The sequence below is a fragment of the Lepidothrix coronata genome, unplaced genomic scaffold (genome assembly GCF_001604755.1).
Source record: "Lepidothrix coronata isolate B3197 unplaced genomic scaffold, Lepidothrix_coronata-1.0 Scaffold179, whole genome shotgun sequence".
Lineage (NCBI taxonomy): Eukaryota > Metazoa > Chordata > Aves > Passeriformes > Pipridae > Lepidothrix > Lepidothrix coronata.
Window position 1 is genome coordinate 274,052 of NW_016690359.1, and position 12,170 is coordinate 286,221.

General features: G+C 45.2%; 1 protein-coding gene across 2 annotated transcripts in view; it reads left to right on the plus strand.

Moving 5' to 3' along the window:
* Positions 1-12,170, plus strand: part of FZD3 (frizzled class receptor 3) — a 50,865-nt gene that overhangs the window by 27,606 nt on the left and 11,089 nt on the right. For both annotated transcript variants that reach the window (XM_017830499.1, XM_017830500.1), the window contains exon 4: positions 12-1,029. In XM_017830499.1, coding sequence (XP_017685988.1) covers positions 12-1,029 — 1,018 coding nt within the window. The remainder of the gene's footprint in view (positions 1-11; positions 1,030-12,170) is intronic.

Genomic DNA, 12,170 nt, shown 5'->3' on the forward strand with positions numbered 1-12,170 from the left:
CCACTGTTCAGGTTCCCGGACTGCGACGAGCCGTACCCTCGCCTCGTTGACCTCAGCTCGGCCGGGGAGCCCACGGAAGAGGCCCCAGTGGCAGTCCAGAGGGATTATGGCTTTTGGTGCCCTCGGGAGCTGAAAATAGACCCCGACCTGGGCTACTCCTTCCTGAGGGTGCGCGACTGTTCCCCTCCCTGCCCCAACATGTACTTCCGCCGCGAGGAGCTCTCCTTCGCCCGCTACTTCATCGGCGTCATCTCCATCGTCTGCCTCTCCGCCACCTTGTTCACCTTCCTGACCTTCCTGATCGACGTCACGCGGTTCCGCTACCCGGAGCGGCCCATCATATTCTACGCCGTCTGCTACATGATGGTGTCGCTGATCTTCTTCATCGGCTTCCTGCTGGAGGACCGCGTGGCGTGCAACGCCTCCAGCCCCGCCCAGTACAAGGCGTCCACGGTGACCCAGGGCTCCCACAACAAGGCCTGCACCATGCTCTTCATGGTGCTCTACTTCTTCACCATGGCCGGCAGCGTGTGGTGGGTCATCCTCACCATCACCTGGTTCCTGGCCGCCGTGCCCAAGTGGGGCAGCGAGGCCATCGAGAAGAAGGCCTTGCTTTTCCACGCCAGTGCCTGGGGAATCCCGGGCACTCTCACCATCATCCTCTTGGCCATGAACAAGATCGAGGGCGACAACATCAGCGGCGTGTGCTTCGTCGGCCTCTACGACGTGGACGCGCTGAGATACTTCGTCCTCGCCCCTCTCTGCCTCTACGTCGTCGTGGGAGTCTCCCTCCTCCTGGCCGGGATTATCTCCCTCAACCGGGTCCGCATCGAAATCCCGTTGGAAAAGGAGAACCAGGACAAGCTGGTGAAGTTCATGATCCGCATCGGCGTGTTCAGCGTCCTGTACCTCGTGCCGCTGCTGGTCGTCATCGGCTGCTATTTCTACGAGCAGGCCTATCGCGGCGTGTGGGAGACCACGTGGATCCAGGAGCGCTGCCGGGAATACCACATCCCGTGTCCCTACCAGGTGAGGAACCCGCTGTGACATGGCCATGGATGATGCAGTGTGGTAAGGATTACTTGTCCAAATGATTCGGGGATGGCAAGAACTTTGCCATCCTTGACTTTTAGTCATCCTCGAATGAGGATGTTCTTGCCATCCTCGAATCATTGGGATAAGCCATTAGGCCTTCTGGAAGACTTGATGCTGTTGGAAAATCCGCTGCTCCGTGGCTTTTTTTGTGGAATTTCAGGGCTGCGTGCGACCTATCAGAGGTATAAAGATGTCATTTTAAAACGACTTCGCCACCAGGACTTTAAGGAGTTTATTTGTGGTCGTTAGAGGAGTGTTGCTCAGGTGGGATTTTGGCTTTTAAACTGAGGTGTCGTCAGCTTGAACACTTGTTTTTTCTGGTTCTTGCCGTTGGTCTGCAGCAGCTTTGGTGCTCTGACTTGCCTCGAGGTTTTGTGCTCATTTTGTGTGCCAGAAAAACATCTGTATGAAATCTTACTTCAAGTATCTCCTGAAGAAAACCAGAGCTCAGAGCTCATCAGGTTTCTTTTTTTTTTTTTTCCACTTACCTGCTCAGTTTAATTCAGTTATCACAGGAACAGCAGCCTCTAAGATCAAACTGTCCCCTGGTTTATTCAGTTTTATTCCGAAATGAAAGTATTTTAGGTATTAAATTTCTTGAAACCTACTTTAGAGCCAAAGTGGAAAATTGTTTTTGGAATGATTACACAGATATTTTCTTAAACTTGTTTGAAAGGAACTCTCTTTCCAGGAGGTTTTACAGCAAATATCTGCACCTACAGGGATACTAAAAATTAGGATTTTGGCTCTGAAGCAGTTAGAACACCTGCTGAATCATCAAAGCTCACATTTTAATGCAATAAAATATCACTTAAAGGTTTGACTTAGGCATGATAATAATCCTTTTATTACCTTTTAACCCTTTCTGTTGTTTTCCCTGTTGGCTTTTATTAGGGTGGGACTCTTCCATCCAACGTTGGAGCATTTTTATGGCAGGAAATCTCTGGCGGGGGGGGGTGTGTGCAGTTTCATGGGTTTGATTGAGTCTTCCTCGCTGCAGGTTTTAATATGTTAAACTGCTTAAAAAAAAAAAAAGAGGAAAAAAAGAAGCTGCGTGGCTTTCTCTTGGTTGACTTCAAACAAACACCCACCGTAGGCAAATCTAAAATTCCTCTAAGAACCTAAAAAACCAAGAGGGTTTTTTTGCTCCCTCGAAATATCGAACAAAAAACTGCTTTAAGCCGCGCAGCTGAGGGCTGAAATCCTGGCCGGTGGAATAACAAAATCCTGTAGGAAAGGGCTCCTCCAATCCCCAGCAAACCGTTGGATAATGGCTCAGCAGGAGTCAAAAGAACAATAATGGTTTCATTCACATCAAATTGGGTTGAAGGACCCAGGGACCCCGGGGAGCATTAGAAGGGTTTTTTTTCTTTTAACCCGTCCATTTAGGTTTTTTTTTTTTTCCTCCCCTCAAACTAAACGTGCTTCCCTAATTAAACAATCCACAGTTATAATTGAAACAGATTTCCAAAGCTGGGGGTGGGAGGGGTGGGGGGGAAATAATTTTGTCCTTAGATCATGCCAGTGAAATACATTGTTAAATTGGGGGGAAATCTGGAGCTTTGTGGGGAGTATCCCTCGCTTCCTGAATAAGATCATACTGTTATCAGAAATTCACGTTATTTAACTCAACTCCAAATCTCTGAGTGCCTTTCCTGAGGCCAGACTATCCTAAATTGCAAGCTGGAGTTGGCTCCACATGGATTTTAGGGGTTCATGTGCAAAGCTTGCCCGGGGTTGTGGTGATTGGGCCCTTTTTTTTGTCCCCCGACACCAGCGAATCCGAGGTTAAAAATCCCCGAGTCCGTTCAAGAGTTGCTTCGTCTTTGCCACCAGAGATGATGGCACAGTAATTTATTCTGGAAAACTGCTGATGGTGGGGGGGTGAGGGGGTTGGAACATGCAGCTGCTCCAGCCCTGCCTCCCTCCTGCGTGACTGCTCCGTGTGGGAAAGACCACGGGGTTAATCCTGTGCTGGATTCTCCCGGATGCTCCCGAGCCGGAGCTGATATTCCAATGAAAACTCGTGTTTCTTTGGCTTCCTAAAGGGATAAATAATCCCAAAAAGGAGTGAACAACCAGATGCCTGTGTGCCTCTACCTTGGTTTATGGCTACCTGGATGTTTCCAGGCTTGACCCGGATACACATTTTCCCGGTTATTTGGCAGATCTGGGAAGTGTCCGTTGCTTTCCATGAGAAATAAAATCTGTTTTTCCACAAAGACGGAGAATCAATATCCCAGTATTCCAGCTCTTTGAGGAGTAAGTGGAGGGCCAAAAGGAGCTCATGTTACCTTACCTTGCCCTTGGTGTCCTCCACACTCCCAAGTTTCTTGGAGAGAACAGGAAAGAGGGGAAGGGTTTGTAGGAGCTGTAGCAGCTCCGTGACCACATCCCAGTCCTCAGTTTTCTAAGGATTATCCTTTTCCACCCCTTTCCACGGGGACGGACAACTTCCACTATCCCAGGTTGCTCCAAGCCCCGTCCAACCTGGCCTTGGACACTTCCAGGGATCCAGGGGCAGCCACAGCTTCCCTGGGAATTCCAGCCCAGCCCCTTCCCACCCTCCCAGCCAAGAATTCCTTCCCAATCTCCCATCTCTCCCTGCCCTCTGGCAGTGGAAAGCCATTCCCAGTGTCCTGTCCCTCCATCCCTTGTCCAAAGTCCCTCTCCATCTTTCTTGTGGTCTCCCTTCAGAAATGAAAGGAGGCAAAAAAAAAGCAGGGAAGTGGACACAATCCCATCATAAAATGATCACATTTAGTCATCTCTTGGTTCAAAATCCGTGTTTGCTGCTCCTCCTCCTAATCATGTTTGGGGAAATAATTCCACATGCTCCTATGGCTGTTCAGTGTGGTAGGAGGATCATCCCAGGACTGTGTCCAGCCAAATTTTGAATTCTTGTTGCCATAAAAGATGTAATTCCCTTTCCATCAGCCATCTGACCTCGGCAGTGAAGTGAAAAGTTGGGTAAATTGGAAGGGCAAAGTTTGAAGTGCCTTTGGCTGCTGTTCCACGTCCGTGTCCTGCAGGAACCACAGGGAGAGTGTCAGAATTTTATTCCTCTTGGAAATTATTAAGGCAACCAAACTTGGCCTTTGACGTGAACATGGTGACCTGCCCCCAGTCTGTGAAAATAGGTCTGAAAACTGGGATGGATTTGGCTAAAAAGTGAAACAGATGCTCACAAAAGCCTGTCCCCAGAGCTGGTTGTAAAGTACATTTCTCTTACGAAAAGTAGGAGATGAAATGGTCCAAAAAAAAATCAGATTTCCTGCAAAGTCAAGTAAGTTCTGAGTTAAGATTAATTTCTCTCAAATCCAAATGTAAATGGACTCTTCCCAGTTTCCATGAATGCTCCAGGGCCAGGCTGGCACTGGGTTGATGGGAGAGATTCCCAATTTAGATACCGAAGAGATAAAAAAAAAAAAAAAAAAGAAAAATAAACTATTTCAAAGGCTTTTGCTGCCCTAGTGGGAGTCCTTGAGGAGTGGAATTAATTATCTTTGCCTGGGATCTGATATCCATCATTTCCCTGCTCCTGGACTAAAAGGCCTCAGTGGTGCCTTGCTGGGAGCAAAGGTGGTGCCCCTGCTTGAGTTTTCCGTGTTATTTAGAGGAATGGAAGCAGATGTGGATTTGCTGTTGATGGGGAAGACCTGACAAATTCAAACTCTGATTTTTATATCAGAAATCCTCTTTTATTTCCCATTGGGAGCTCAGTTTTGTGCTGGGTGCTGAACATCCATCGTTTATTCCATGTCAGGTGCCTCCACTATCCCAGGTTTCTCCAAGCCCCACCCAACACAGCCTTGGACACTTCCAGGGACACGGGGCATGATTTGTACTTAATTCATTATCTGTTTTAAGAGGTCACATTTGCTCTTGTTTGGTATTTTTAGTTTAGGATTTTTGCCACAAAGTTTTGGGGACATTTTTTTGGGGGGGGGGAAGGGGCAGGAGACATGTGGGGTTTTTTTGCAATCAGTCCCCTTCAAAAATCAGAATAAAGCCTCAACACCTTTTAAATTCACTTTGTAGATCCCAACCAGCCTTGGTGTGAATCTTTCTAATCATTCCAGAAAGAAAATTCGGGAAGAGGCTTTTCTGCTGATTTTTCAGGAAAAGTCATAAATAAGCACTGGAATTTGGGAATCCCGTGGACAGATAGTTTTGCTTTGCTAAGAGCTTTATAAACATGCTCCAGCTACTGCTGGAGAAGACTTTTTCCTGCAGGAACAATGAGCACAACCCAACTCCTTTTCAAAAGTAATTTTAACCGAGTTCTTTGAAGCATCCACCGAGCTTATCTCGAAATCTCCTCTATTTTCCTTCTGATCTTTGCTTTAAAAAGATTAAACCCGCCTTGGTGGTTGTAAGAACTTAATTATCCAGGTGATGTCATAGTGAATATCGTTTTTATCAGCAGCAAAAATAGACAATCCAGCCCATTATTTTTTTCCCCCCTCTCTGGTGTTTCATTCCAAGTCGAGGCTCCGGCCTTGCCCGCGCGGGGAAGTTTTAAAGGGTTTGTGTGGTTTTTTTTTTGCTGGAGATGGGAATTCTGGGCCTCTCCCTCCCGGTGGTGGCTGCTGTGGGTGGAGGAGAGGATGGATTGTGGTTGCCTGGGATATCAAGGAACGTTTTGTTCGTGGCACCTCTTGTGTGTGAGCGCAGAGAGACGGACCCGGGGCAGGCACAGAGGAGAACAAAGTACCCACTTGCCAATATGTTGCTGATAATATTTAAACTATAACGCAGTGGGGGTCATTTTAAACATTGGATAAGTGGATTTTAATATCAGGATTGGGCTCTTGTCACCTGCTGATAATTTTGGCTCAGCTTGTCACTTTTCTTGCCTCCCGTTTTCACAGCTTTGACCTAATAATGGTTAGTTTTCAAGATCATTTTGGATGTGGCCTCCCTGCCCACGGCTCTGAGCAACCTGGGATATAGTGGAAGGTGTCCCCTGCCCGTGGCATGGGGTTGGAATGAGATGGTCTTCAAGGTTCCTTCCAACCCAAACCATTCTGTGTCCCAAAATTAACTCCATTGCCATAAAAATCTCTTCATTTCGGGCTGTTTTGGCTCACTAGCAGCTCTTACGTTGCCTTTTTTTTTTTTCTTAAGTCCTTTTCAAAGGCTTCCCACGTAACAGGAGCATTTCCAAGTGTTTCATTCCTCCTTGGCATGGCTTTATCCTTCGCTCTGCTGAGTGTCACATCTCCTGGTGCTTATTTGAAACAAAATCGGGCCAAAGCAAAAGACACACCAAGACAAGCTGCTCAAAGTTCTGGCTCAACTGAGTCTCTTCATTTCTCCCCCATCTCCCCCCCAAAAAGAGAAGAAAAAACAACAAAAAACCCGCTTTATTTATGTTCAATTTCTATTTTTGCTTTTATATATTCAATTTATTTTTTAATATGTTTTTATATGTTCAATTTGTATTTTTTTTTCCCCCCACAAAAATTCCGAACGGGCATTTGAATTTACTCCAGAAATGTTAAATTTTGGGATGGCCAGGTCAGCTTGCTGCCTTTTCCTCGTGGCTGTGCCCGGGGTGACGTGTTGGGCTTTACTTTCACGCCCAAGTGCTTTGGAACAATCCCACTCAGGGACCGAAGCAGAGAAGGGGCAGGGCTGACAAACACCTCACTGAAAACAGCTCAAGGACTAATTGTTGACACGTAGAATCCTTGGTTTTGTGGGGCTGGTCAGGTTGGGATGGAGTTTCTCCATTTTTACGTGGCATTTTCCTTTTTTTCCCCCCCATTTTTAAATTTTTTTTAAAATTTTTTCCCTGTTTTTTCAATTTTTTTTTTATTTTTTCCCATTTTTTCCCCATTTTTTTCAATTTTTTTTTTCGTTTTCTCCACTAATCAGGGATGTTGCCACAGTCTTTTTAAATCCAACGTGTCTCAGCTGTTTGGCCATCTGTGGGTCTCCCAAAACGTGGTGAAGGGGGGGAGTGACTGGGCTGGGTGGAGAAAAGAGGCTTTGTTAGGAAGTGTCTCAGCACCATCCCTGTGTGGCAGAGGCATAAAGAGAATATATTTAGGAGTGTCTATAAATCGAGATTCCTCCTCCCCCTTCTTTTTCATGATTGTTTAGAATTCCTGGTGGAAGAGGTAATGGATTTGCTTAAATCTGCCCTGAGGAGGTGCTTCTTGTTGGGTGTAATTATTCCATCCTAAAGGGAAAAAAAAAAAAAAAACCAAAGGTTGAGATAAAACCAGATTTTCTTAATCAGAAGAGATGGAGCGAATCTGAATTAAGAGCTGGGCTTCCTTCAAAAACAAATGTAACATCAGCTCAGAGCAACATAATTATTAATCAGAGTATTGCTCTGCTTCCTAGCAATGATTCAGGTGATTTAGATGCTTAGGGAAAAGAATATATTCAAGGAAAATAACACATTAAAGTGAATTTCTCAGAATTCTCCTTGTCAGCTTTAGCTGAGTCTCCTCCTCGCTCATCCAGGACTCGGATAAATCCCACACAGGATGTGGTGTGTTCCCTTATCTCCCCTTGGCAACCTCCAGTGCATTAGCAGGGAGTGAAAGCAATCATTCCATGCCATCATTTCATCACCTGACTCATTCCTGGCCGGGTTTTAATTGGATTGTCTGAGCCAGAGCCTGGGGGAGGGGGGGGAAATGGCGATTTAATGGCGATTTCCCAACCCTCGGACAGGTTGATTTGGGCCCAACACGACTCCTCAAGGTCAGCCCTTCCTTTCCTTTCCTCTGCCAAAGGAGGTCAGACCCTGCTATTTTTGAGTCCTCCTTCTCGTGCCATTCTCTTTTTAATAACCTTTCTGGAACAGCCTCGAATTCTGGTTATTGAGGAACCTTTTTTTTTTTTCCCTGCCGGCTCTTTAATTGTGATTAAAACAGCACCAAAAGCTGAGTGAGGAGCTCAGATTCCTCTATTTTCGCTGTTGATTCCCAGAGCTGGATGCTGACAGGAAACCCAAACCTAAAAACACATTCATCTCGTCGTTTTAATAAATTAAAGGAAATTTCTTGTGATTTACGTTTGGAAATTGGGAGTGGCAATGCACGATCCTGGGATTCGGGGTTGCTTTGGGATGCTGGGCAGTCACATCAAATAGGGGGAGACCAGCTGGCAAAGAGAAAGTTGGAATGTTGACTGCAGGTCTCTGAACCTCCGTATATTCCAAATATTCCCCATCCAGGTGAGTTTTAGTGGCTCTCTGTGCCATGGATGCCTTGTCCTGTCAGCACAGAAACACCAGGTACGAGAAATTCGGGATATACTGCCCTGCTGTGCATTTATTCCCAGTGATTCCAGAGCTTCATCATTATTTCCAAAAACTTTTGGAAGCTTAACCCCTTTGAGGGTCCTTGGTTTGGAGTGTCTGGGATCAGGACTGAGCAGCTCTGACACTCACACAAACCAAATATGATGTATTTTTTTTACTTGTGTTTTGTTTACTTTTGTCTTTTTAGCACAGTTTTTGAAGGCACTAATGCTGAGCAACATTAAAATTGTCTGTTATGCTCCAAAAAAATCCACAAAGACCAGGTTCTCTTCCTCTTTTTCACCACGGGAGGGTCAAAGTCTGAACACAGGACTGAAGAGCAGGACAATAATAAACTGATGAGCATCAAAACCGACAAGAATTATCAAAACTCATGAGCTGTGTCGTCTCCCAGGATGTAGAAAATTCCCAGATCGGGGGTATGCTTTGATCATGTTACTCCCTGGGTTTGAATTTTGGGAATTCTCCTTCTAAAACTGCATTGTTTTATAGGTTTAGCAGCCCGATTTTAATGTATGGAAATACCTCGATCTCTCCTCCTGAAGCAGCTCTCTCAGGGGGAACTAAGAGGATTTTTAAGTAGAAATAAGGCATTAATAACTCTTGTTATCATATTTGAGTGTATTAATAATACAGTATTACACTGTAAAATTTTCTCAATTGATGGAATAACCCTGGCACCAAATTATTTTTCAAAGGCTCAGTAAAACTGATTTTTAAAAAATCAACTAATAGAAATTATTATTAATGTCACTCCATGCACCCTATAACTTGAAAAAAAAAGTTCTGTAGCCTAATGAACATAATATTTCTGCCTGTGGAGAATAAGAAATATTTTATAACCGCCACTTTTGCTAAAAATAACCTTTTTGTTTCTCCCCTAAGTTCTGTACTTTTGCTTTGAGGAATGGTTTGGCCTTCGTTTGCATCTTTATAAAACTACCCTGATGTTTTTCTTATGGCTTTTTCTCCAGTGATTTCACAGGTTGTTTTTTTTTTTATTGCCAAGTGCCTTCATCTGAGTTGTGGGAGTTCCTTAGTGGGGATATATTCCTAAATTCTCTCTTGCAAGAATGGAATTAATTCTGGGAAAGAACATCTACTCCCAAGCATATTAAGGGCTGCAAACATTTTAGTCTAATTAAGTTTTTAGCACCGGGGTTGACAGAAATCAGATTTGCTGGTTCATTAGGGGTGTGGGGTTTTTTCTTTTTTCCCTGACTTATTGTTTGATTCCCAATGAAGTGCTAATGCCTGAAGAAAAAAAATTCCTGTTTTTTTCTGAATGGCAACAGGGAACTTCCAACCTCTTCCGGCCCTGGGACAAATCTGCCAAATGCAAGCCCTCAGTACCCCAAATCTGGCAGATTTACCAATAATAATTGGTCAGGAATTGGACCTGATACCTCAGGCAGCTCATCCAACGTTAATTCATTATTAAGTGATCCGAAGGGAGGAATATATTCAAGGACTGTGATGTGATTCCTTAATTCCAGTGAGAAGAGGCAAGGGAAGCAGTGCTGGGGTGAACAACTGTGTGGAGGGTGTTTGCTGTTTTTGGGGACACCCCACTTCACCTTGTCCCTATCCACGGGAAAAGGAAGGAGGGTCCAGGCATTCCATGGATTCTACACCGAGCTGGATTTGCTCTGCCCATTTTTAGACTCGTGGGCCCGGTTCCTCACCGGCAGGGAGGTGCTTGGGAATTCCCAACCCTGGCTGGCACTTAAAGAAACGAGTGGCTGAGGCTGGAATGCTGGAATGCTGCCCCTGCTCCAGGACAAAGCCACGAACCCCCCTGACATCCCGGTGGCTCCGTGGGGATCCGGCTTTCCCTGATAAACGGGGGTGTTCTCCCAGCAGGAGCTGCAGAACCACCTGTCCCGAGGCTGCCGGGAGACACCTGTGAGAGACGGAGCTGTGTCCTTGTGCCTTCCCATCCCGGGAATGCCGGAGCTTCCCGGTGACAGTGACGAATGCCGGGCCTGGAGGGCAGGAGTTGGAGTTATTAAAACTCCAGGACCTTTTTACTTGTCCTCTGGGATCCCTTTTCAGGCAGGAGATGGATGAGGGAACGCTGCATTCACCTCGTGTTGGCCGTTATCCAGGCTGTTTTCCCAGTAAATGATGAGATTCCGCTGCGTTCCCTCCGACTCCTGGTGAGACCAGCGCGGTCCTTCCCTGAATTCATTCTGCTCCCATATATTTCTTTCCCATAACGAGCCAGAGGAACCCAAGAGAAAATCTTCTGAAATGTAATTAAACGTGGCTTTTAAACGTGCTGTGGAGGCGGTTTTTGGAAGGGTTGTATGTTTTTAGGCACTTACACAGATAAAATTCCCGGGAAAAAAAAAATATATATATTTTAGGTGAGTTTGGCATGGAAAGAGGGATCTGCAGTGCCTGGGCTGACACAGCTCCTGGGGTGAATAAGTTTCCTCTGGAATAGCCTGTTTCCCATTCAGGTGGCAATTTTATGAGCTTTTATTACAGTTTATTAATTTTTTTTTTGGGTTGGATTAGGTTTGAAATCGTTACCGGCCCAAGTCTTGCAGAGTGGCCAGAATGGTACCAGTGTTAAAACAAGCAAGATTTTAATAATAATTTATTTTACAGAGACAAACCCTACTACATTTTACTGGGAAAGAAACTGTATATAATAGATATGTATTTATTTATATGATTATAATATATATTACATAATTATATATAATATATATTATTTTATATACTATGTTATATATTATATGACATATATGACATATATTATTATATATTATTATATATTATACTGTATAATGTATAAATATATATAATTATATATGTAATACATGTAATTATATATTATATATAATGCAATATAATATATATGTAATTATATATGTAATGTAATATAATTATATAAATAAATACATATATAAAATACATATTTTATATATAATTATATATGGATATAATTCTAAGTCTCAGAGCAGTGACAGTGATGGAAATGGCTCTGAAAGCGAGACCCTTAGGTCGGATTCCCTTTGGTCTTTCCCCCACTTTTCCCATTTCCATCCAAAGGATGGGTTAATTTGAATTTCATTGCTTTCCACCCGTGGGGAAATATCAAATGCTCAGCATCAGCACAGCCCTGGTGCCCCAGAGGAGGGGGACAGGTGGTGTGTTTGGCCCTTCACTCCACAGCCACCGCGAGCTCATTAATTTGTGGATTCGCGCGTCTTCCTGGGAAGAGGCCTGGCCTCCGGTCTCTGTCCCTAAAAAGCAGCTGTGATTGATCATCGGGGGCAGGAGGGGAAAATCCTCGGGAATTAGTCATATGAGCATTTAAATGAACGCCGTTCCTACGGAGGAGTGTTGTTTTTCCCGGGAGGAATGTGGAAGTCGATGTTTTTAACCTGAGCACCTGCCACCGTGTGTTCCGTGAGGGAAGCGGTGCCTCCGAAACCGTTGGAGTTTGGGATTCTCTGAGGGAAACACGGTTCTGTTGGATGCTCTGTACCAGCCCAGCAGATGGGAGGGGGGAAAAAATCGGGTTACAGAAATCCCGCTGTCCCATCTGGGATCTTGGTCCCTGCCAGGACCGAGCAGGACGTGGAGCCCTCAACCCCAACCTGCTCCTGCGTCTCCTTGCCTGGTTTTTGGCATTAGTTGGATGTCTCTGAGGGCCTGGAGCTGCATATTGAGGAGGAATTCTGGGCTGTGAGGGTGGGGAGGCCCTGGCAGAGGTTGCCCCGAGAAGCTGTGGCTGCCCCTGGATCCCCTGGAAGTGTCCAAGGCCAGGTTGGAC